Source organism: Pithys albifrons, chromosome 15, assembly GCF_047495875.1.
Source record: "Pithys albifrons albifrons isolate INPA30051 chromosome 15, PitAlb_v1, whole genome shotgun sequence".
Taxonomy (NCBI): Eukaryota; Metazoa; Chordata; class Aves; order Passeriformes; family Thamnophilidae; genus Pithys; species Pithys albifrons.
In genome coordinates, this window is record NC_092472.1 from 19,621,919 (window position 1) to 19,649,015 (window position 27,097).

At 40.9% G+C, this 27,097-nt stretch overlaps 1 protein-coding gene across 3 annotated transcripts in view; it reads left to right on the forward strand.

Annotated features, from left to right (window-relative positions):
- Positions 1-23,653, forward strand: part of GABRA1 (gamma-aminobutyric acid type A receptor subunit alpha1) — a 36,116-nt gene extending 12,463 nt beyond the window's left edge. For all 3 annotated transcript variants that reach the window (XM_071570651.1, XM_071570650.1, XM_071570652.1), the window contains exons 4-10: positions 2,632-2,699; positions 7,529-7,749; positions 9,721-9,803; positions 13,274-13,417; positions 17,983-18,135; positions 19,983-20,185; positions 21,386-23,653. In XM_071570651.1, the coding sequence (XP_071426752.1) occupies positions 2,632-2,699; positions 7,529-7,749; positions 9,721-9,803; positions 13,274-13,417; positions 17,983-18,135; positions 19,983-20,185; positions 21,386-21,694 (1,181 nt within the window). In that variant the 3' untranslated portion in view covers positions 21,695-23,653. The remainder of the gene's footprint in view (positions 1-2,631; positions 2,700-7,528; positions 7,750-9,720; positions 9,804-13,273; positions 13,418-17,982; positions 18,136-19,982; positions 20,186-21,385) is intronic.
- Positions 23,654-27,097: the final 3,444 nt, after the last annotated feature.

Consider the following 27,097-nt stretch of genomic DNA (forward strand, 5'->3'; position numbering starts at 1 on the left):
GGCTGTGGGTCAGTGCCCAGGCTGTGCCACAGTGCGGGTCAGTGCCCAGGCTGTGCCACAGTGTGGCTGTGGGTCAGTGCCCAGGCTGTGCCACAGTGTGGGTCAGTGCCCAGGCTGTGCCACAGTGTGGCTGTGGGTCAGTGCCCAGGCTGTGCCACAGTGTGGGTCAGTGCCCAGGCTGTGCCACAGTGTGGCTGTGGGTCAGTGCCCAGGCTGTGCCACAGTGTGGCTGTGGGTCAGTGCCCAGGCTGTGCCACAGTGTGGCTGTGGGTCAGTGCCCAGGCTGTGCCACAGTGTGGGTCAGTGCCCAGGCTGTGTGTCCCAGTGGCACTCACTTGCTATTTGCTGATCAGTGACTCCTTGGGCCCTCAGGTTGCCCTACAGTAAAACCAGTAAGTCATTAATCATTTCCTCGGGTTTTTACTGGAACGGTTACATGTCCTACAGATCTCCTCACATTACCTTGTCCTGGCTCATGAGGCAGATGTTGCAGTCAAGACATGTGTAATGTGCCTTTAGAACTGATGGATTTACCTTCAGCATCCACTCAGCTCCTGGCCCAAGCTTGGTTAGCTCAGTAACAGACTCTTCTCTAGTTCCTGGGGATATTGTGAAGGTTTTGAATATAGCTCAGGGTTCGAGGTTCCTGAAAAATGCATTCTGAGCATCTGAAACAGTTTAACCCTTCCCATGGTAATCAAGCTACAAACTGATCATGGGTAACCTTGGTTCTAAATATATATCCCAACTGTATGAGTAAACACATGTCCTGGGCACAAGTGACTCACAACTTCTGAACCTCTTAAAGCACAGTTGAATCATCTAATTAGTAAAACAGTAAACAAAAATTTCAAAACTTCCATATGGTTTTGGAGGGGCTAATCTTTTGCTCTGTGTTGATACAAACTTTTTCATTGCTTTTGCAAATGAGGTACATCTCAACGAAAAAAAATGATGGTGTGTGCACTGACTTTATCTGCATTTGATGTGACCTGGGATTAGGTACACTGCAAAAGGGTAATCAGTGTGAAGATAACACAATCTCTTTTGAGTTTACAATCTGAATTTTCTATTACTACTTACTATTTACATGCCACTTAAATTGTTTGCAATGTTATATAGAAATAAAAAGCATCACTTATTTTTCCACTCCCTTGGAAATCTTCCTCCTTAGTGCCGAATTCTGTAGTTTCCATTTTGTGTCTTCACAAATTGTGATTTCCTCAAGTCTCTACCTCAGCTACTATGGCCACACTTGTCCCAGAGCCAGAACTCAGGATGCCACAGCATGATGTGCTGCTGATTCAGAGTGTATTCTGTGTTGGTGCAAGGGAAGCCACTGAGCTGAGTAATACAAACAGCCTTGCTCCTGAAGGGCTTCTGGAATCATCTTCTGTGTCCCAATGATGCCAGTGGAAGTGCCTCACTAGAAGGGAGATGGAGGGATGGGGAATCAGACCTTAGGAAAGATCTTACAAAGAGTCGTTGGCTCAGCTCACAGCTCAGCTCACGGCTCAGTTCATGCCCACGCCCACGCCTGGCACTGCCTGCAGCTGGATCACATCAGCAGCCTGAGCCCCACATATGCCACCCTGGGGGAACATTCCATTCTGTGTGCCCTGGCAGTAGCAGCACGCCCAGAAGTGCCTGAGCCTCTCTGTGCAGAGGAGGGGAGGCAAAGCCTGTGTGTGCCTCAGGGTCTCACCCCACTGGATCTGCACAAGGCAGGTTTGGCTCCTCCTGGACATCAGCACTACTGTAGGTGCCTCAGACTCAGCATTTGTGACCACTAAAATCACTCGTTTCCTTTGAAGGAAAGCCCTTTCCAGGGACATTGTGCCATGGAGCATATTTACAACCTGGAAATCATGGAGGAGTCCAGTTTATGATACAGCATATACATATAACCTGTGTTATGTACGTTACAGATTTCTGAATTATTATTTATACTGGCCTATCATTGAGGCTATACAACAAATTTATGACTGGAGAGCTTATTTCCAGAAAATGTTTACACAGATTACTTCAGTAGAGAATTTTCTCTGATGTTTTTCGGAAAAGTTATAACTCCTTTTTGTTTATTGCAGTAAAGGGTAATGCAGCCATTTCAAACTCATACCAATAAAGTAGCTTTACATTTTTAGACACCATAATGTATTTTCTCTCTTTTTTTTCCTTCTATGTTCCTGTGCCTCAATACAAAATACCTAACTCAAAAGGCCCAGGTTAATTATTAGAGACGTTGCTTTAGCTTGCCCAGAAACCAGTGAGTACCCAATGAGACTTTGGAGAGCTGTGTGCAATGTTCAGCACTGTTTATATTGTCAGACAAGAAGATTTATCAGTCAAAGAGTGAGAGAATTTCCACAAGCATGGAACTGTGGCTTCTGTACTGTGGCACGACAAGCTATTCCTCAAAAAGTTCTGGAGAAACTCTGTAATGCAAAACTGACAATATTGACTGTGAAATTACATCTAGAGGCAGGAAATTATCGGGACTGTATTGTAGACCAATTTTAGAGTGGCTAATCAAAGCCACTGATTTTCCTCTTTGCTGTGAGGATTGGTAGGGGTTAGATCCAATGCAGGCTGTTGACAGACACTGACAGTCCCCATTTCCTGCTTCACCAGAGCGTGTCACCGAAGTGAAGACTGACATCTTTGTCACCAGCTTTGGGCCTGTTTCAGACCATGACATGGTAAGTGATGGCCTCTATTTCTACAGCATTCATTTTATCTTGTCCTTTGCCTTTGCAGGATGAAAGATCTATGCAATAACTTACTTAGCCCTTTAAGTCTGGGCTTCCTTAAAGTCCTTGATCCAAAATGCTGTCAGGTTTTTGTGCTCCCATTCCTGCAGGCTGGGGCTGCATTTGAGTGCCCTGAAATCAGCCTTGGGGACTTGAATGATGTGTTTTAACAGACTTTCTATTTGCTACATAATACATTATGAAATGCATTAGGGTTTGGATCTGTATTCTTCTGGGGGTGATTGCTCAGGTCCTTGCTGGCACATCACTGATCCAATTTAGCGAGAAAGATCATCATCTTAAAATGCAATTAACACTCATGCCTACAGTGTGACATCTGTACAGTCTAACCTGTATTTTTATATTAAAAGCTACTGATCAATGGGAAGTGATTTTCCTAGATCTTGGCTGCTGAAAGAGAAGATTAATGAGAGAATTAGTGTCACTTCTTTATGGAATGAATATAAAATCAAATTGCTGGATAACTGCAAGGGATGGAGAAGTTCAGCAAACTGAATGAAGATGTTGTGAGTTGTGGCCTTAAGAGATATTAAAAGTTGTGTAGAAATATGAACAAGGTACCTAGAAATTTGCTTATTAAATGAGTTCTGCACAAGGAGGTTGCTGCTGACAGGGCTAGTGTGGTCTGAAGCCAGCAGTTATTGCTGGGTCCTGTATTAGGGTAAGTGCTGGAAACAGTCTCTTTAATTTTAATGAAGAAATGAAAACAGTTCAGCCTTGTCGTTGGCTACATTTAGCTAAATACATTCACCAAAAGAAAGATTAAAAAAAAAAAAACCAGAGTCAAAAATTATTACAGGTAAGGAAATAAGTTCCATTCCTTACAACAGAATTGGCAGTTGTCTAATTTGAACTAAAACTATAACACCAGATTATTACAAATTTCTTACTACTCAAAATTGTGTTAAGGAATGGAGTAACAGAGAAAGTAACTTTACAAGACAATTTATTTTTCTAAGCAAACTTTATGAAAAGACACCATTTTCTTGATTGCTTGGAAAACAGCATTTATAAAACTACAGTCAAATTTATAATTGCAACTGATGCCATGGTATTTAAATGAGAAAGAATACCTTGGGCAGCACAGTTTTTGACCAGTCATTCTGCCTAGAGCTACACCAGAGGGGCAGTACAGGGAGATGGTGCTCTGCCTCCTCAGCACGTATGTATAATGAGATATATGTATATCATGAAGAACAATTTAAAAAGTGCATTCAATGACTTCTGCTTTTGCATTCTGTGATAATGCTGTGAAATTACGTCTATTTATTACTCTAAATGACACATTAAGAGAGAAGGAATTCCTTGGATTAAAGATTGTCAGAAACCATTGACATCTACTGTTTATATTCTGGTAACTGGTTCATCAAAACACTTCATCTTTCCTGCCCATTTGTAAGGGATCTGAGGTTGCTCCAATTCTGGAGAGAGCTCTCTTCCTGGGACAAGACAAGGCTGTTGTTAAGGTCCGGAAAATTAAGGTCATTTCAAGTTTGGGTCCTATCTGCTTGTGAGAGATGAACAAAAGGAGTGATGGATTATCCAGGGGAATGTGTTCTTTGTGCTGATTGTAGCTGTGGAGAAACCAGCTGGTTAAACTCTCCTTTGCTTTGTGGAGCCAGAGTTACTAGAAAACTCTACTAGTGAATGGCAGCCTAACAAACAAGTAGACATGGATGCTTTTCTACCTGTAGACATAAACTGATAGTACTTGATGGACCTGCTGAATTACTTGGGACCATTTCAGCTTTTTACATCAGCACCTACTTTGTAGTTTCAGGTGATTTGATTTTTAAGTAGAACATAAAGCCGATTTAACATTCTTATGGCAAACTCATATTTATATGGGATTTGGATTTTAAAAAAGAATAAAATGCAGAAGCTAAAAATCATCTTTCAGAATTAGGAACAAGAATATTTGAAAAAAGAATTACTGACTTCAGCTATAATTTGGTACATGAATTACTATAGCAGAAAGGATCACTGCCTACGAAAACAATCTCAAATTAAAGACCCATCCACCATTTGTCACTCAGTAAAAAAGGAGAAAGAATTAATCAGTCTCTTAATTGTGTGACCACAAAACACAGAGGCAGGTGCTTATATGTTTTCAAAACTCAAGAAATTCACAGACAAGTATTTAGTGTAAAACACCCACTCACCTCCCGTAAAAAGTAAGGCATGTGCAGCCCACTCATGTTAAAGCCTTTGCTTGAGGGACTAAGTGTGAAATCAGAGACAGAGAGAAAATGCAGAGCTACCAGATGACAGAGTTTATATTGGCTTCAACATGCACGTGCTGCAAAGCCCTCTGTGCCCACTGTGGTTGGTTTTGGACACGGGCACCTGGGCACGGGGTGTGAGCCCTGAGGGCTGGGCACGGGTTGTGAGGAATGAGGGCTGGGCACGGGCTGTGAGCCCCCAGGACCGAGGTTTGGCACAGGGTGTGAGCCCCCAGGACTGAGGTTTGGCACAGGGTGTGAGCCCTCAGGACTGAGGTTTGGGCACAGGGTGTGAGCCCTCAGGACTGAGGTTTGGGCACAGGGTGTGAGCCCTCAGGACTGAGGTTTGGGCACAGGGTGTGAGCCCTCAGGACTGAGGTTTGGCACAGGGTGTGAGCCCCCAGGACTGAGGTTTGGGCACGGGCTGTGAGCCCCCAGGACTGAGGTTTCTGGGCATAGGTGTGAGCCCCCAGGGCCAAGGCTGGCACAGCCAGGGGCTGCCCCAGCCAACACATCCCAGGCACAGTGAGCCCCCCACGCCCACCCCCTGTGCCCCCACACCCCCAGTGCTCACAGACAGTCCTGCAGGACCTGGGGCTCCTACCCACTCTCCATACACTCTTGTAAGGCAGCACAGACACAATCTGCTGTTCTATAAAGAGAATGTCTTGGCTCGTTCTTGTGAATAAAGTTACACAGGAGAAATGCAGTTTTTAAAATAAAATCCTCTTTTTTTGGAAGAACTGTGCAGATTTTCAGGCCTGTTCTGTGGATGGAACTGATCAACACCTCTCTGGCTATTCTCTCACAACTGTCAGTTTCCTGACGTTTTTGAAGTCTATTTTTTGGAATAAGTATTTTAAAATTATTTTTTTCATGAAGACAGAATATTTTTTTATAGTAAACCTTCATTCCCACTTTTTCTGTACTGTAAGCTTTTCAGGATTGTCTGTCCCTGCACAGCACCTCAGCCAAAATTAATCCATCCTATACGGTGCAATGGCCTGGGCCAGAGAAGGATTCAGTCTGTTCCAGGCATGACCTGTCAGCTACGTTTTAATTGAATTTTATCTCATACTATAAGGTCCCTTATCAAAGCTCTCAGAGTCCTTGTTCTTTTCCAGCATAAGATCCCTGTGTTCATATAAAGTGAAGAGCCTCACTCCCAACCTGCACCACCTCCCACTCACCTCCTTCTCTGCAGCCAAAAGAGAAAAGGAATGGCTGATGGCACCCTCTGGGCATGCCTTTTACCTTTCCAGTGTGTGTGGGGGGAAATTTTCTTTGGTGCTGGTAAAATTTGGAGGACATCCTATATTTTAATGAAGATAGCATCTTTTACACCTCCTTATCTCTTACTCTGCTGCACACCTGGGACAAGATTTTGCTCACAATTCAACCTAAGACCATGACCAAGCAAAACTCTGAAGCAAGTAATTGTTTATAAATGCACAAATGGTGTCACTGAAGCTGAACAAATTCAGACTTCAGCAGTTCACTGAGCACGTGATTTTAAAAAGTGGAAGTCAATTAAGTATGTACCAAAAGGACTCACAGGTCTAGGATGTAAATAAAACAATTACATTTTTAAAAACCCACCAAACCAAACAAACACAAATTAAGAACACCCCATGGAAATACAATATTTCCATGTCAACAAGAAACTTATTCAGGCCTTTTAGGCCCTAAAAGAAGGAAAAAACACATCACTGGTAACAATCACCATTCTTTCCTGCTAATAGTTGCACAGGGAATAAACAGCTCACAACTGCTTCTGTTGGATGGAGTGTTGCTGTTTGTTAAAATAAATAACGGGAAGTTTTTCATATTTTCACCCAAAATACATCCATATTTTTTGTATAACAGTTCAACATCTCTTTCTTAATTTCCCCTTCTCCCTCTTAACTTTGTTCCTGTTACCTTGTAACAAATATTTCTTTCCTTTTCCAGTGAGTGTTGGTTATTTTGATTCTCCCCCTGTCCCCTGAGCCAGCCATGGCTGATCTTGCCCCCTGCCCAGTCCTGGTGCAGTCAGTCAGGCTGTGAGTGCTGCCCAGGGCTGTGCTCAGCCTGTGCCCTCCTGCCCCTGCCCAGGGCTGGTGACGTGTCTGTGCTGATGGGACCCTTAGAACAAGAGGCTGTGTGAGACCCTGTCTGACCAGGTTGTGTTACCCCAGACAATCCTCCTGTGCCACACACACTGCACTCAGCTGCAGCTTCACTTACAGCTCTGGGCAGGGTGAAGAACAAGTAAGAGAGGGCTGAATTTTTTTTCCACTCTGTTATATCTCAAACTCTTGTGTAACTTTTGAAATACTATTCTCCTAACATTTATTCTGTTGAGTGCAGTAATTATATTGTAATTGTTTAATATTCTGGCACGTTGTAAGTACTACAGAGGATAAATGTTCTGATAATTACTACTTTCATTAATAGTCATCTTGCTTCTAGGGAATGGTAAGAACATACTTTTCTGGTTCTCATGTTGCAACATACAACATCATAAGTGTTTCCCTTTTCTCTGAATTGATGCAGGAATACACTATAGATGTATTTTTCCGCCAAAGTTGGAAAGATGAGAGATTAAAATTCAAAGGACCTATGACTGTTCTTCGGTTAAATAATTTAATGGCCAGCAAAATTTGGACACCTGATACCTTTTTCCACAATGGAAAGAAGTCAGTGGCTCATAACATGACGATGCCAAATAAACTCTTACGAATTACAGAGGATGGGACGTTGCTATACACAATGAGGTGAGCCCTAAAATATTACACCCTTCATGTAGTTTGACAATTTGCCTTGTGAAAGCATATTTTGCAGACAGGAAACAGGTTCCTTTTTGAGCATAACTTGATTACTGCTTAGTAATTATTTTCACAATAGGCCATGGGGTGGTGGACAAGCGGAGTCATTTCAGTGTTTACTTTTTCCCCTCCTGTGTACAGTCCCTGGATGTCTCTTAATGCTTCATTTTAAAAAGGTTCTTCCAGTATTAGGAATCCATCAGTTTGCATAGGACCTTGATTTGGCATTGCATTCAAGGATTCCATCAGCAAGTAGAATAAAGCCTGAAACTTTAATATAATCTGTACTCCTAGATCGTGTAAAGGGTCTTTAATCTTTTGATCCCATAGGAAGCAGATTCTAAGAACTAGCAGATGCACATTGAATTCCTAGCCCATTTTTAATATTTCTTGTGCTTGGGAATAAAAAGCATGACAGTCTAAAAATAGACATTTCTTATTCCATTGATAATAAGAAAAACAATTGATTAAAGCATTTGGAAAGTTAGGAGAATAAATTATTTCTGTACTGGAATCACTCTTATTGGAAATATATTATTCTCTTCATGAATAACTGAACTTTAGCTACCCAGTTGTCAGAGATGTTGAATAAATCCATTAGAAATAATGATGATACACAGTCATGGGAAAATTCTGGATTAAAAGACTACAAATTAAAGAATGAAAAAACTGGTATATTGTCTCTACAGAGCTGCACAGCCCCTCTTTATGTCTCCCATAGAATCAAACAAGGTGTAAAGGGATGCTGTTGGCCTCAACTTAAGATGTGGATACCTTAGTACATAGGTGAACACCGAGTGTTCTTTTTACAATTTTAAAGATGTTTGTAAAATAAGTACAAACATTTGGAGAAAACAAAGTCTTCAGGCTTTTTGGATGTTCATTTTTTGTGCAAAATCTTTCAGGACTGCCTGGGTTAAAGTAGAATCTACTTGGCTGGTGGTTACACAAGCCTAGGTCAGTTTTTCTTGTCTTTCTAAATGCTTGGCCGTTAGGGATTTAATCCACAGGAACACTATCTTGGCAGCACATTGTTCACAGCTGTCTATTTTTTTGACCATAACCATTTCTATTTCTCCCCCTTTGCAAGTGCCTTAATGCAATTTCTGCCTCGTATTCGGCTGTTACTGGCCATTCCTTGCTGATGTGTGTGTATGACTGTTTCTAGTGCATCTCAGCTTTTATTGAGAAACATGTTTGCACTGCAGCAGACAACAACGGAATGATTGCAGCGCTGGCGGAGCATGCCGAGCAGCCCCGTTCGGAGACGGCAGCGAGGAAACAGTTTGGGTTGCTAATGGACTGGAACCCTCAGCCTAGAGAGGAGCCTGAGCTGTGTCTGGGGTGTGAAGGAGGCAGAGGGGCAGAGCCAGTCCCACCGTGTGGCTGCACATGGCAGAACCCCAGGCAGAGGGGCACAGCCAGTCCCACCGTGTGGCTGCACATGGCAGAACCCCAGGCAGAGGGGCAGAGCCAGTCCCACCGTGTGGCTGCACATGGCAGAACCCCAGGCAGAGGGGCACAGCCAGTCCCACCGTGTGGCTGCACATGGCAGAACCCCAGGCAGAGGGGCACAGCCAGTCCCACCGTGTGGCTGCACATGGCAGAACCCCAGGCAGAGGGGCACAGCCAGTCCCACCGTGTGACTGCACATGGCAGAACCCCAGGCAGAGAGGCACAGCCAGTCCCACCGTGTGGCTGCACATGGCAGAACCCCAGGCAGAGGGGCAGAGGGGCACAGCCAGTGCCACCCTGTGGGTTGGCAGCACCCCCGGCACACACTCCAGGCCAGCTCTACCCACTGACTGATCACGTAACAGATATTATGCTGTACTTACTCTGTGTGTTGTAATTGAACTCTGTTTGCTATTTCTGTGAAACTAGAATAATTGTGTCCTTTTGCTCATTAATCCATTACAGATTGACTGTGAGAGCAGAATGTCCAATGCACTTAGAAGACTTTCCTATGGATGCACATGCTTGCCCCTTGAAATTTGGAAGCTGTAAGTTTATTTTACATTGAGGTTTCTCCCTTTTTAGGCCACTTTAAAGGAATATTTCTCAGTTTCAACTAAGAAAACCTCAAGGTTTTAATGTTGTGTATTTTTCACTTTTTTCAGGGTTGTTTTTTTATTTTTAAATTTATATTTAAAATAATGAACCTCTTTTATGTGTCTTTAATGTCCTCCAATGTCATGCCTGGGCATTCACAAAAAATGAAAATAACAGTGTTCTAAACGTCTAGAAAAGTACTTTGTCACATAGAAAATGTTGTTAATCCTATAGTTGCTTTATTTTGCTAAGACCCAAAACCAGTGTTAGAGAAAAGTAAAGCACTTCATGGGTAATGAATTGATTTAGGTGAAAACAGTTCCACTACCATAGTCTTGGTATGTTTAGAACAAAATTCTTCGTAGCATTACAAGATACTCATTTACATGCATGCAACATTTCTGGAAGTGAAAAATCTCAGAAATCTCCACATAGTCCTGTTCTTGCAGCATATGAAACCCTAGACTGGAAGGGTTACTGGACAAAATGTAATTAATTGAGACCAGTGTAACAAGCGGCCAAGCTTTTGCTGAGTTGAGACTTTGCCCCAAATCTTCAATTTGCATAGTAACCAATCTGACACTTAACCAAACATAATATTTTTAAAAATTAAATATAGCCAGCTTCTCCCTTCAATTCTTTAAGTAAAACCAAACCAACAAACAAAAACCAAAAGTGAAGAGCTGATTCATTCTACTTGGTTCAACACTAACAGGGAGGTTAAAATGTATGGAGTATATAATTGTGTACAAATTTTTTCTCCAGGGCTACTTATTCTAGCAGTAATGGGTCGTTTCACTGATAATGGGCACTTAGTGCCTTGATCAATTTTAGAAGTCACCAAAGGAACACCCAGTTCATTCTTCACTTGGTACCGACAGGGTGATAATTTGCTTGGGCTGAACAGCTCTGTGTTTACCGTGAGACAGGACTGATGTTTTGTCTTTAAGGAGCTGATCGCCTCCTAGATAAGAGTTGCAGAACAAACAGCTCATACAGCCTTGGAGTTCAGCTGACAGGAAGAGTTTACTCCTGGAATGTTAAGTTTTCTTACAGCACTTCCAATACCTCTTTCCAAAGCTCTTGTGGCCCAGAGCAGGGCACAGAGCTGTGCCAGGCGAGCTCAGAGCAGGGCACAGAACTGTTCTGGGTGAGCTCATGGCAGGACTTCTCCCCTCCTTCTCAATAGACTGCATGTCAGAACTACCAAGGTATAAAATACTTCTCTCAGTATTTATTTCTTGATATAAATATAAATATCTCTCATAAGACAAATGGCTGGACCCAAGCAAGATATGAAAATGTGACTGAGAGAGAAAAAGAACAAATCTTATATTTAATTGCCACTTTCAAAGTGAAGATCATATTCAAATACATTTGGGACATGTCTGTTCAACAACTAAAGCAATTAATTACAATTCTCTTAATGGACTGGAAAATGCAATTCATTTTGACAAAAGCCATGCTTTAAGGGCAGACTCCAATGTTACACTTAGTAGTTCCCCAAGGCAGTGTTTGCCTCGCTCCATTTGTTTGGGATTTAACTGGGTAAGAGTTTTTTACACCCTCCACTTCCCACTTGTTGGAGGTGGGATCCCAAACAGCTCCTGCTGAAGGAGCCACTGCCTCCTGTGGCCTCTGCCCGAGGAATGTCTGACCCTGCTCTGAGGCCACAGTCATTGCCAAAGAGCAGCTTAAGCCAGAGGTTATTCCAGTGTAAATGCAATGTGACAAATGCTAAAGAAAGTCTGGAACAACAAAATGCCATATGTTGGCAGAACAAAATCAGAAGGGCAGATGCTCTGCTCAGCTCTTCCCACAAACATCTGACTGCCAGTTAGAAATGATGGCCAAGCTGGAAGGCAGCAGTGTCAGAGCCACAGCCTGTGCTGCTGTCCATGCAGTGAGGAGGCTGAACAGGGCACCCAGTGTGGCAGGGACAGGGCAGGGCAGGCTGTTTGCAGCACTGATGAGAGCACTCCCTACCCTTACATCAAACCAGTGGTCCTCAGCAGCTCAGAAAACTAGTCTCTCTTCATCTAATCTCCTACTGCAGAACAAATGCTTGAAAATTAATATTATTATTGCCACTCTACGTGCCTAGATTAGCAATTCAGGTCCTGTGTTTACTGTTATATTCAAAGTCAAAATTACTAAGGTGTAGATTTGCATTTACCGTTGATGCCAGAAACATATTCCAGAATATGTTGCAGTGCTGGGGGAATGTGAGGTCTGAGGATATGCACCCTTCAGTTTGAGTAATGCAGAATCAAATGCCATGCAGCTAATTTACCAGCACACTCCCTCCAACACCACCTCTCCAATTACTGTTATCTCTTACACTGATAAGATAAAATTGTCAGCTCACAAATGAGGTGAAGTGAATCACATCCTTCCCCCTCCTTTCCTGCTTGCCAGTCTGACAAAAGGGAAAATCTTGTCTTGTAGGTAGGATTCTGCTGTCATTTTGGATGCACTAAGATATCCCATGTGGCTTCCACCTGCCTTTGGTGGGAGCAAGTTTGATGTAGGTTCTGATCACACATTCAGTGCCATTCATGCCTTTGGATACTCTCAGGTATAACAATCATATGAGGTGCCTCCATGCAGGCAGCCAACTCCCACCCTAACTGCTCAGAGGGAGAGCTGCCACCCTCCAGACTAGTTTGAGTCTTCAGATAACATGAATAACAGTGCAAATCCACTCAATGAAACATGTAGGCGCTACTGAATTATCTCTGTAACACACCAGACTGCTCAGATTTGGAGAGCTCAGTGTTCTTCTTTTGTGTTCCAAACTCAAACAAATGTGAACTTGAGTGTGAGGATTTCTCAGAAATAATCAAAGCAAAAAAAATAGTGATCGTGATTTAAACTCTCTGCAGTCTAGGCAGCCTCAGCAATGTCTGCTCGGCCTCTGTTCCAGCAGGGACTGTGTGATGGGGATAACCCAATGGTGAGGAGGTCACTGAAGCCACTCTGAGAAGGACTTAGTGTCTTACAGTGGCCCAGACAACATCACACTAAGAAAAATGGAAAAATCTGGGCTCAACTTGCTTGTCAACAGTTAAAAGTTAGAGAAAGGGTTTGGAGCCCTTGCATGCTCATGGAGTTCCACATCTCACTCTGGCATCTGCTACATTCATGTAGGCAGCAATTATGTAAGACAGGGAAATATTTTCATGCCATTGAGGACCATTCTTCTTCCAGCTCTACAGCAGGTATTTAGCTGATCATCACATGGATAGACCTGTAAAATCAGTTCTATTTCCACTGATAAATTCCAGTAAGCTACTTTTGGGTTTCCACAGATAAATAAAGAGAACTTAATATTCAAACTACTGTGCAAAACATTGTTCTGCTAAAGCCATAAGGCATGAGAAGGTGCAAAGCTGAATGCAATGTATTTCCTTTCCATCAGATGCCTACACCAGAGCAGAGGTGGTGTATGAGTGGACCCGGGAGCCAGCCCGGTCGGTGGTGGTGGCCGAGGACGGCTCTCGACTGAACCAGTACGACCTGCTGGGCCAGACTGTGGACTCTGGCATTGTGCAGTCCAGCACAGGTCTGTGCAAAGGTGGCTTGGGAAGGCTCATATGGAACTGCCAAAGTATCACTTAGAGCAGGAGAAAAAATACAGAGATGTAAGAGTGAGAGGTAAATTGCAGTATATGAGCTTCAAATTAGGAAAACATGACTCTGAAAAGGTAACCTATCCTGGGATTATTTTCCTGCTTGAGCTGGTGGTTAAAATATTTGAACAATTAAAAAACTTCCTACGGTGTCAGATCTAGCCAGAAAAAACCCAGTAAGTTACATTATAAAGAAACACTCTTCATGTTCTTTTCATATTATCTGCTTACTATATAAACTTATAAGTAGTATAAGAATATGAATCCTCAAAGATCATGTTCCTGGAGGCAGTGAAATTGCTAAAAGCAAGTATCTAATTCCTCAAGGAGGTATTTAGAGAATAAAAAAAACTATATCATCAAATTAAAAACCATCTGGAACACCCAAACAGGATTTAACTTGATACTAGCATCAGCTTTAACTCCAAAAGTATTAATGTGATACAGAAATATAGCCTACATTTATATATGATACACCTGTAATCTTGAAGCTGGCTAAAACCCTTTGTTTTTTCACTTTGTGGTGTTTTTTTCAAGGTGTAATTTTTTAAATTTATTTTCTAATAATTTGGAAGGGACATGAAGGCTTAAATGCAGTAAGAAACTGAGCATTGGGCTTGCACAAGGGCTCTGCTGACCAGACTGACTGTTCAGTGGGCAGCACTGCTTTAGGAGAAGTGCTTGTATTGCTCTGAATACACAACCTCGTGACTTGTAGAAAAGTAACACCCACACCTGCATAAACCAAACTTCCTAATGTGTTACTGATAAAGTCAATGAACATTCCAGGAAAAGTGAGTCACTTTAGGCGAACTGTAATTCATGTCTGAATTTTTCATTTAGCTTGCCAAAATGTATTCATATGCTCTATTAAACAAAGAAAATTTCTCCCAGACAAGTTTCTAGGTTGCTGGTGGGAAGCTTCTGTTGGGTTGAGCTAATCATGACAAGCAAGTGGGCTGGCAGCACCAAGGAATGTGCTTGGGAACAGCACAGCTGCTCCCATGGATTCACTGCTCCCAGTGCTGAGCACAGGGGCTTTCAGCAGCAACTGAAATGGAGAAAACTGCACTGGTCACAGCTGGACATGTTGCCATTAACTCTTCTGGAGCCCATAATTCATCCCAGTTGCCCTTCCCTGAAAAGACAATAGGATTTGAGGGCAACTGTGAGGATGCCTTTGCTCTTTGTGCCCTGAAGCTGCTCTCTCAGGGGCCTGTGGGGCTGCCCTTTGCACTCTCAGCTGCTCTCTCTGCCTGCTCCTTGCATGACAGTGGTGGCAGGAAAATCAGAAGAGGCTCACAAGCCTAGGAACAGAGCTAAACCAAAGCGAATCTTGAGAGACTAAAACTTTGCTTATGGTACAGTTTATCCATCTGTGCTGGCAATGCAATGTGCAGGTACTACAGGCTTAAAAACAGCAGTCAGTAACGGAAATAATAATTATTGCTGCTGCTGTTTTGCTTGAGCAGTCATCCATTTTTTATTTGTATGTAAAATTTCTGTCACTCTCCAGCTACTGATTCATATTGACTCAGAGTTTAAAATGATCCTTTATGTAAGCACCTTAACAAATGCTTGCAGGGCTCATCCAAGTTTCTGTGTACACAGAATTATTCCGCCATCCTGAAAGTGTTGCTTTACACTGCGAATCCTCAGGATTTATACTCACAATGGTCTGGTTTTTAATGATGTTCTGTAAATCTGCTCAGAGGATGTTGTTCTTAAGAGTTTTTTTACTGAGTTACAAGGCAGAAGAAGTAAATGATAAATACTTTGTTTTAAATTAACAACAAGGAAAGCCTTCTTTCTTACCTACAGTGACAGAAAAAGTATTGTCATAGCTACAACTCAGTCACCACCTCAAACCTTATGTCTGATGTGATGCAGAGTAATTTAGGTGCTCACCTGATAAATTTGGTTTATTACAAATAGTTTACAGAACACTGAATAATAAGTTTAATGTAATTTTACTGAATTATTGGCTGTTGTCTTCTATGGATACAGGTTAGTTTATACCAGCTGCACATTTGACTCAATTATTGCAACATACTGTAGTATTAAGGGCTGTTTAAAAACCACAGCTACAGAAGTACTGAGCACAGGCACAAACTCTTCAAGAGCTCTAAAAATACTCAATGTGGACATACTCAAAACATGAAGTTAATATAAATTCAGGACTCATGTGATGACTTTTATGCTTCCTATTGTATAATGCATATAAACTGACTTAAACTGAATGGAATAAATAAAATGATAAACAGAATTATCTGCACAACAGTTATTGGTAGAAGACTTTAGGAATTAGAACAAAGCTAAAAAGAAATACCTTTCTTTCTAACTCCCTTGGATAAGAAGAGATAAAAGTCTGTAAGACACATAAGCTCCACTCGTGCAAGCCCAGCATCAGACACTGAGCATAGGCAGCATGTGCTCAAGAGCTGTTGGAAACTCTAGTTTGTTGGGCATTTCATGGTTGTACTATAGTGCTTTCAAAGTAGAATTACAGAGGAACTGCTGGAGAACTAGAGAGTGATCAGCAGCTGTCATGAATGTGGCCATGCTTTCAATTAAAGAAAGCCATAAAACATGGAAAACTAAAGATGCAGCAAATAACTGGAGAGCTTTAATGACCTGCAGTCATTACAATCAATCTCATCCAAGATCTACTATCCTCTAATAAACAGCTGCAGGCCAGTGGTACTTTGGAGACTTAAGAGGATGGGTTTGCCTTGTAATGGAACTGTAAAGCCTTATCCCTGCCCTCTGCTTCGCTGACTCACTGCTCATGGCAGTACCTTTAGCTGCCTTGTAGCTGCAGTCCTTAACAGATGGGAGTAATGCCTGGCTTTTTAATTGCCTTTATGCTTTGGATCTTGTTCTCATTTTCCAGAGGTTAAAAATACCTTGATAATTTCAGCAGCTAAAAAAAGCTGCAGAGTACAGTGGTGTGTGCACTGTGTATTCTTAGCCTGCCATCTACAATCACCGAATGAATTCTGACACGCTGTTGTGTGCATTCTATATCTGAGGGCATTAAAACAGCTTCCCACACCATATTGGAGCTGATACAATTAAATTACTGGCTCTCCTAGCCGAGAGTGGCACCCTTCATGAGATCATAATCTCAGGTGCAGAGGAGAAGGAGGTTGTTTCAGTGAAAGTTAAAGACAGGTGAGCAAATCCAAGCAATTGTGCACACCATGCTACTTCTGCCACTCCTACTTTTGAAATAAAACGAAAAGAATTCCTTGTATATGCTTTGCTTTACCTCGCAATTTAAAATTCCTTCTCTTTACCCCCTTTGCTACTGTGTTTTCTATTGAAACATATCAGGAGTATTGTCACATCTTATAAATAAGCCTTCCTTGGAGTTACATGTTGAGCCAGATTGTTTAAATGAATTTCCTTCTCGACCCTGCGTTAAAGCAATGGGCATGTGACATGCTCAGTGCAGAAGCAGTCAATGTCTACAAACAGGTTTTCAATCCAGTTTAAGCTCTTCGTGCACAAGATCAGCTTTCTCTTTCCAGCTGCCTACATTTTAAAATAAAATGACAGTAATTTCACAACATTTCTATCTAGACAGGAGTTTCCATTCAGTTACACGTCTACTTGTTTCGTTTCTAAGATAATGTTTATTGCATAATAAGATTCAATCTACTGAAAAAAAAATCCCAACAGTATGTTTTTCAGTCTTTTGAGAATATATAGCTTTTCAAAATCCATTTTCAGTGATGTAACTTATGATCTGAAAAGGATCATTAGTTACATCATGCCCTGCTCTGGCAAGAAAGGTTTGGAGAATGACATATTAATATATTACAATATTAAATATATTTAGTCTATTAAATTTATTAATAAAATATATTCATATATGCATACAAATACAATTCCTTTCCACTGAAATTAGAATACCCAGCTCAGATATTTTTGTAGCACCCGAAGCATTAGTGCTAATGAAAATATTCTGTCATTCTTGCATTAGTCATTTACTTCAGGAGAGAATAATTTGGTGAAATACTAAATTAGCAGCACAGGGGCATTTCCTCTTCAGAGCACATAAAGCACCACAGTGGCAATGCAGACACAACTGCACCAATTACACCTTAAGCCTGGCCTGACTGAAACCTTGGGGGAGCCTGTCTTGATTTAGTCTTCAGATGTTTACATGGGTTCGTTGTGGTGGCTTTCCATCTCCTAATGGAACAAGACCTTTCCCAAGAGCTCTGAACAGCCCCAGGTAATACAGACATTCACTCAGCAGAGATGAACATGTGTACATTGAATTAGCATTTTCCAGAACCGTCTATTTTTATATTATTAGTGGAACTTCAGAACCAGGTTTACTAAATAAGTTTTCTTCAGATCTGACCCCGTTTGATCTGAGAACTTTCTGTTACAAAAGGGGTGAATATAATGAAAAATTGCTTCCTATAAAGGCCTCTCATTTGTATATTTATAAAATCTCTAATGTTCCTGTTTTTCTTGGGTTTAGGAGAATATGTGGTTATGACTACACATTTTCATTTGAAGAGGAAGATTGGTTATTTTGTCATCCAGACTTACCTGCCATGCATCATGACAGTGATCCTGTCACAGGTGTCCTTCTGGCTGAACAGAGAATCTGTTCCAGCAAGAACTGTATTTGGTAAGCAAGACCCCTAAACTGCCTGGCAATCATGAGGCAAACAGGTTTAAGTACAGTAGAACTAATTACGTGTAATATGATACTGGAGAACAGCATGAGCTTGCTCATAGTGCAGTACACAGAGATCAGATGTCTCATTGTGAAGATGTGCATCAAGAGCTTTTAAACTGATTCTAAAAGAGACCTGAAAACACCTCAAGCAGTCTGTTACTGCTTGAATTTTCCCAAACAATTAGATTATGGATGAAACATTTCTGCCCATAGCAATGACGTTCATGGTGGGATTATTAGAACTAATCAATGGGTATTGGTAATTTGACATCCTTAGACCCTGTAAAAATTCTTTTTTGTTAATCCCTTTCACAGGCTGCTGCTAAAGGCCCCTGTTGAGATCTGCAGCAATTTATTTTGCTCACAGTGGTGAACAGATGTACTCAACAAATGCAGTGAGAAAGCAGTCTAAAGGACTCTCAGTGTATACAGCTGGTCCCCAGAGTTTAACCACTGCTTACAAATGCTTATCTTAAAATTAGAAACAAACAACTTGCATATTCTTTGGAGATATTAATCCATGTCAAGTACATATTAAAAAAAAAAAAAGGAAAAGAAGACCAAACTGATGTAGTAACAAATCTTCCTTTAGGAATACTAGAACCTGAGATTTCAGCTCTGTGCCCCAGCCTCTGTGGTGATACCCAGCTGGGGCAGCTGGATACCTCGGGCAGGAGGAGGTGGCAGCACACAGAGCTGAACTGGTGTCACAGCCCTCTCCTGCCTCGGGCCCTGCAGGGCAGGATGCCGGGCTTTGTGGCAGAGAATGTACCCAGTTATGCTGCACACAGCAAAGCCAGAGTTGCACTTCTGAGAAATGCAGCCTCTGGAACCCTTGTTGAACAAGAGCTATTTTTATTGACCTTTACTGACTCTTCACAGCTGTGCTTTACCTTCCCAAAGCCTCTGGAAATCAGTCACTACTTGCATAGCCTTAGACCTCCTGTACCAAGCAGAGGCTTTCTGTTGTTATACAGATGTGCATCTATAGAACAATGGTTTAGACCACAGCATAATTTGATTTATATAATATTGTTTAGATCAGCAACTAAAATTAGTCCTGAATTTTTAGCATCCTCCTCACTGAGAACTGCTGTAGTAGGGACTTTTGTGGGCCTCTATAGTCAAAGCTATTGAAACTACCATTTTTGCACATACCATTTAAAAAGAAATGTCTCATCATCAGTTGATATGCTGTACTTCATTGTCACTAGATGGAGAACAGAAGTTCCTAGTCACAATGAATAATATATAATCTTGCAGTGTTCAAATTGTGGTCTCCACAGTCTTGAGAACCCACACATTTCTCAGTTTTCCTTTTAGAAGACAGTTATTTAGTAAATAATCTTGAGTTTACTCCATCTTATTTCATAATGGCAGTGAAACAAAGTCTCAGAACATTTTGCAATACATACAGAAGCACAACTTTCATATTTTAGTCCACAGATAATAAAAGATATAAATATTGTTTTGCTACTATTTAAGAGAAACATAAGCTCACTAGTAGTGAGTCAAAGACAAGATTAGGTTGTCTCTCAGGGAAAAGAAATTGCTTCCTCATTAGGCACTGGCAATTCAAGCTCTTCACACTTCCATGTAAATTCAATGTTCATTATTTGGCCTATTTTAGCCACTGCTCATTTTCACTGACAGTCAGTGCAGTGAAGATGAACTCTCCAGACACACTCAATACCTGACAGTGCAGTTGTCAAGGTAACTCGTGGACATGTGATCTGATGTAAATGAAGGAGGAAACACAGCTGCTGTGCAAGGGGACTGAGCTGTTTGCTTTGCAGGGGTGACCACTGTGCTGACCATGACCACCCTGAGCATCAGTGCCAGGAACTCGCTGCCCAAGGTGGCCTATGCCACGGCCATGGACTGGTTCATCGCCGTGTGCTACGCCTTCGTCTTCTCGGCGCTCATCGAGTTCGCCACCGTCAACTACTTCACCAAGAGGGGCTACGCCTGGGACGGCAAGAGCGTGGTCCCCGAGAAGGTACCACCCAGCCAGCACCCACCCCCTGCCAGCACCCACCCCCTGCCAGCACCCACCCTCCATGGGACAACTGCTTCTTGGAAACCCAGAATACCATTTACTGGCATGTGAAATGACATAACAGACCACATTCCACTGGTATTTTCTCTTTAACCATATCTATTCCCCCTTGCAAGAGAGTAAAATGGGTATCATTTGCCTATTCTTTTTGTGGCACATACTGCCTCAAAATTTTCTAAGCTCTGGGTATCTTCTTTTTGTTTTCTGATTGTTCTTTTTTTTCTCCTAATTGGAGGAAACTGGAGTAAAGTGATGCTTTTCTTTCCACCGCCTCAATGACCCATTCCATCTCTGTTTCTCCTTGGGCAGTGGCTGGAGGAAGGGTTTGGTCTGTTTGCACTTGGCACAGCTGAATTCCAACGGGTATCCCAGATAGCCAAATTTAATTTTTTTCCTATACCCAGATGCAGAATACTAGAAAACACAAGGATCCAGGGAAAAATAAGGTCAAATAAGCTCAGTAAGTTTTACTCTACTAAAAGAAATTCAGTATATTCTTGTTTTAGCAATATAAGTAGGGGGATGCAGAAATCATACAAATTTAAGTCCTTGTATGTAGGATGCCATTTCAGCCATTATGATCTAACCAAGAACAGGAAGCTCCTAATCCATAATACATGTGCTTTGGTGTCAACCATTAGTGACTAGAACACTGGTAGCTTTGCATTTTATTAAATAATCCAGTGCATGGTTATATGACAATTTATTGTACATTTTAATCTATGAATTGTGTCAGAACTCATTGTATCACCTTACTGGAAAGCTACATTAAGAATTTTGGTGTTTTGTAAAGTTTTGTCCTGATCAAGAAGCACAGTTGATTAAGGGAATAGTGAACTATAAGTGGTTTGTCACTGCTGGTTACCCTTAAAGGTAATCTTTTCAGTGAGTCTAGCTATCAGTTCTCATTAAAGTTTATTCATTATCTAATTTGGTTTAACTAATTCACGTAACACACTAATGATTCTTTGTTGCCACCTAAACATTTTCCATGAGTCATGTATTCGGAACTAAGTTCTCTCTTACGGCTTATTACACTTTGGGGCATGAATTTAATTAATTGCAAAATGTTACAGTGCTTTTTCATAATTGTATCTGTTGAGAAGATAGTGAGAATAAAACATGTTCCTCTTTCTTCAGCCAAAGAAGGTGAAGGATCCCCTCATTAAGAAGAACAACACGTACACAGCTGCGGCCCCGAGCTACACGCCCAACATTGCCAGGGACCCTGGGCTGGCCACCATTGCCAAGAGTGCCACCATCGAGCCCAAAGAGGTGAAGCCAGAGCCCAAACCTGCAGAGCCCAAGAAAACCTTCAACAGCGTCAGCAAAATCGACCGCCTGTCAAGAATAGCCTTCCCCCTGCTCTTTGGGATCTTCAACCTGGTCTACTGGGCCACCTACCTGAACAGGGAGCCCCAGCTGAAGGTGCAGACCCCACACCAGTAACCTCCTCTGTTCCTGCAGGTCTGTCTTCGGCTCTGGGAATTGCTTCCCTTTTCCACATACAGTAATTCCCATTTGCTTCATTGCCTCTGTCTTAAAGAAAATAAAGGTTTCTTTATTTAGCAAAAGGTAAAATATATCTGTATATTTAAAAAACCTGTGTGTGTGAGAGAGAACAATATAAGCTATATACTTTGGAAGAGCGATTCTGAAAATGGAAAAGAAGGAATTGTAGTGCAATGGGAGTGGGGCGTGGAAAGAAACCATTTGTGGCCAGTTTAGTACGGAATAGCCCCAAAAGGCATTGTATATGTATGGGAAAAAGCTATTTTTATTCAGAGGACTGTAGGGAGGGGGGAATATTCTTTATGACATTCCTGATGCACATACTAGACTGTACCATTTCATCAACTGCTGTTTATAATCTTTTCAAGGATGTGAAGCTTTCCATTTGCTCAACCCCATAAGATATGTTATTTTCCTAATCCCTTTTCTCTTCTATGTTGCAAACTACCTGATTTATAATCTTAAATGGTCTTTGATGAGAAAGGAAATCCACTCACTCTAGGTACAGTATGCCATTGTATAGCACACAAGATCTAATGCTAAGAAATGCTTTAATCTGCTCTCTTACTGCAGTCTTGTTCCAAGCATTAAGTTGTCACTAGACTAGATTTAAAACCAGTTGCACAACCATGTGCAGATCCGAGTTCCCTCCATCACCTGTGGAATCCAAACAATTTCTGGATGCTTTAAAGATTGCTTTTACTCATCACTATATTTTAGACTTAAAAAAAACAAACAACAAAAAAATTTTTGCAAGCTCTAGATATGTTGAATGTATTCTTTTATAAAATGATACATTAAAAGAAGCTTTAGACTGAGATTTATGAATAGCAGAAAGATAAAATATAGTATTTAAATAATATCTGTAAATATGCAGCATGAGATTGTACATTTTTTTACTTTTTTAAAGTTGTGTTCTTAAAACATTGTGTAGGATTCAGCTCTTAGCTCTTAATATGTTGTTAAATGCTCAATAAAACATATTTAGAGCCTGAATTGGAGGAAAAAAGAAGTCAGTGGTACTGGAAAGCCCAAGGAAATAAATAAGCAGAAAGTGCTTGGAATGAATTCCATTTGTAAAGTGGTTCAGTGTACAGCAGCTTGCACCTTGACAGTGTCATCCAACGTGTACTATTCGATTAATGACTGGTCTGCTCAGGTCATGCATAAACACTAAAGTCTGGGATTATATTGGGTAGGTAAAAATGGTGAAATCTTTGTTAAGACAGAAGCTCATCTGTATATTACTGCTATATTTGCTGAAACATAACTGTTACAATAAGCGATGTAATATATGTAGCATTAAATACAAAGAAATCATACATAAAAGAATGTACAGGAAAATAGATTTTATTGAGTAAACTTACTACATTTCATTTTTACTGTAGCAATATATTTGTAGGAACAATATGTAAGGGCTTCAAATACAAGATGTCCATTTTGCAGGTATTGTGCTCCCTTTAAAACAATTCTAGTCAGAATCATTACTGCTGGTTCTTAGAAACCAATTTCAGATAAAGCTTTTTCAAAGAGATGGGAAGAATGGTGGATGTTTGCACGCATCAATTAAGAAAATGTAATATATGGTACTGAATGGATTTTGAAAGTGCTACATGAGCCTCCAGAGGAACAGCTACTGACAGTCAAGTTTCACAGCAGTGTTTTCTAAACTCTTTCTCAGTAAATCAGCAAGTTGACATTCTCTATCTACAAAAGGAAATAGTTAATGTTTTATTTAGAGAAGATTTTTTTTAATAATGCTTCATTGTCTAACATTTAGTCCTGTCTAAACTTGATAAGTTATCTGATTGGAGCTTATTGAAAGGGGATGTTTCATCTCTGGCTTCATGTGTAGATATATGTATAGAAAAAAATAAACTATGGCTCTTTAACTTCTGTGTACTTGTTTATCTTGTTATTTTTGGCGTTAAACTGGTGTGTTCATTTAGGGCATTTTATCTTTCCAGCAATTCACAGCTACCTTTTGGTCTGCATTTTGCACATTAGATGTGAATATTACTTAACTAGTCTGCTTTTTGCTATGCAATGATTGCATTATATCACCTCTTAGTTAGTCTATGCCAATAGTATTATACTGTATAAACTTGACTGCACAGTTTATCAAAGACAAGGTATTCTCTATGTAGCTTTTTTACAATGCTTTGCTAAACCATGTAATAATAGTAAGTCTTCCTTGAAAATAACGATACACTCTTATAGAGGACAGTTTCTGTTTACTCCTGAGATAATTTTAAAAAGATGACATTGAATGTTTATTGCACCTCAGTGCAGTGATGTGGCAATAAAACCTAAATCTAATAGAGGTTGTTTATGGCAGAAGCATGTATTGCTCTACAGAGTTTAGCAAAAGCTCTTTATTTTATGTCAGACTGTAATTCTATTATAATAATAAAGCTAAAAATGTTCAATAATGAAACTGAATGTTTTACTTTGGTTTTCTTTAGTTACTGCTTTTTATGATGCATTGCATTCAAAAACTTAGGTCCTGTGGATTTGGTAATGAATGCAGTTTTAATAGAGGTGATTTTTTCTGTTCAGTGTTTCCCAAGGACAAATATGACAGGAATGTTTCCCAAATATGATTTGACATTCAGAAAAGATAGTTCAGTCTGTACAACGTATATGCAGTAAAGCAATTAATTGACTCAGATGAACAATTGCTAGGGGTTTGTACCACAACATTAAATATGATATAATGGAGGAACAAAATAAAATGCATTGTCTCTCAGGTGAAATGGCAGATTTTGAGAGAATTTGAGAGTAAAAATGTGGGTGTTTATGTTAGAGCTTTAGCTGTTTAAATAAATGCACAGACCTAAGAAAGAGGGTTAGAAAAGAACTTCTGGCTGTATAAATATTTCACTTACTAAGTTGCAGGGATAGTATTCAAACAAGCATATATCTATCTATCTATCTTGAAAATTTTAATTCTCAATTATTTATTCTTTCCCACACAGAAAAACAGAGAGAGAAGAAAAATCCATCCAATGAATTCAGCCCTGAAATTTTCTGAAAGGATCCTGGGCAGCAAGGCTTGTACTTTTATGTAGGGAGAGACAAGCAATTGCAGACATACAGCTTTAGAAGATCCAAAAGGCTGATATAATTGTGTATCTGTATATAACAATATTCAGAGTTTTCTTAAACAGGAGTCCTACAGAAGGATTCCTCAAAATGGAAGGAAAGATTGGAGGGCCTCAGATTTCATTAACTTAGGCAGCTTTGCTGTGTTTTGGATAACAATGCAGTCTGAATCCCTGGCCTGCCCCCGGCAGCAGCTCCCGGAGCTGAATCCCTGTGCAACCCACAGGGCTTTGCTGGGGGAGTGTGGGAAGGAGAGTGACACCTCTGAGCACCCACTGCCCACATTCACAGGCCAGATGCACAACACACACGGGGATTCTCACATCTTTGGCACTGCTCAGACATTTTTAGGTAGAATTTCACTCAAGAAAAGGAGTGAAAATGTCTGGATGCAGCAGGATTTGGCTCAGAGCAGAAGAGCTCAGTTTAGCTTCCCAGAGTGGCAGAACAGCCTCATCAGGAGGCACATTCACAGCCACAGTGAGTCCAGCAGGACATCCTGACATGGGAGGTCTCTATTTGTTCCCAGAGTACAGCCATAGAAGCTCCTTTGGTTCTAGAAGCTACTCCGGGACTTTCTTAATGACAAAGAACCTTTTTTACAGCACCAATGATGTTTTGGATGAAATTCTGTCTCATGAACACTAAGACCTGAAAAAACCCTGATTTTCTTTATCTCCTATTTTTTCACCAATTTTGTAAATAATAACAGCTTATGAAACACTGAAGTGGGTAGAAAACGGGGCACACATGTTTCAGGGAGCAAGTAATAACCTCCTTCAGCCTGTGCTTTGTGTCTGAATGACTGTCCAAATAAATCAGTAACTAGGGAAAGTGAAACTTTTTCTTGGAGGCTGTAAAAATATCAGTCATAATTTATAAGATAAAACACCAGATCTCTGCAGACTTTCTATAGCAGATTCACAGAAAAAAACCTTGTGCTATGCATAAACATGACATAGCTTAAAAAAAATGTGTCTGCAGTCTTAGCACACGAATTTTACAAGTGAAGTGTATTATCAGGTTGTCAAGCTGCTGCTGTCATGTTACAGCTGATCACAAACTGCGTGAAATGCAACAGCAGAGGGAAAAGCCTTGAAAGGACAATTTCCATGGCTGGTTCTCTCTGGCCATGGGCCCACACAGGCAGGGACTCCCCAGCTGCTGCTGAACTCTCTGCATTGCACTGCCCTGGCCCCTCTGAGCTGCTCTGGGCACATTCTGCACGTGCAGCACAGCTCTCCATGCAGCCCACCCAGAGGCACGAGACACTGCCCCTCAAACCCCTCAAAGCCCGGCCAATAGAAAGGGCACAGCTTCTCTCTGTGCTGCCAGGGCAGAAGAGATGTGTTTGCTGAACTCCTCCTCCAGCCAAGGATATCGGAATGCCAACAGATCCAAGGAATTCCTTGTCAAGTGACATCTGCAGCCTTTGGTTGGCCTGGAGTGGTCCAAGCCCAGGGACCTGAGCCAGCCCCAGGACTGAATTAGTGATTTGCTGTTGGAGCTCAGCACACACCACCTTTGCTACGTGGTGATGCTGCATGCAGGGCTCACCTGCTCAGTGCTGGGTGACACAGGCCCTCACAGGAAAAAGGGCATTTAGCTGCTGTGGCATTAATGCAAATTACTCAAGCCCCACAGATCTGGAGTTCCTATCCCATTACTGCCTGTGGCAGCACAGCCACGTTCTGGAAGTGCTTTCTAAGCTTCTAGGGTTGCCTCCCATTGTAGTGATAGTTATTAATGCAACAAATTTACAGCAAGAATATGAAAAATTCCAGAAACTAATTAAATAGAAGACAATCTTTTATGGCCATCTAAAACCAAATATAAAACTTAGTAAAGCTACAATAGAAAGATTTTTCTCTTAAATTACTTTCTTATGAAATGTCTTATAAAAGCAGCAAAATGGATTTCAGCCAAGAATCTTTTAAATGAATATGCCTTTTGAATCAGAGAAAAAGCTAGTAGTGGTCACAGTAAAAACCTCTGCCAATTATTAGATCCTGCTGTAGGGATATAAGTTTAATAAAGAAAAATAACATTTTTCAATTAATCATAATCAAGTCAATTAAGAGGCCATCTCTTTTTCTTCATTAAACTGTTAATTTTAATAATTCAGGAGTAATTTTAGACAGGGCTTTGCTTTGCCTTTATTTAATTTATTTTACAAAACCATGTGAAATTCAACTTCTGTTTTCATGTTTTTCCTGTATGAGGAGCTGTGGGAGG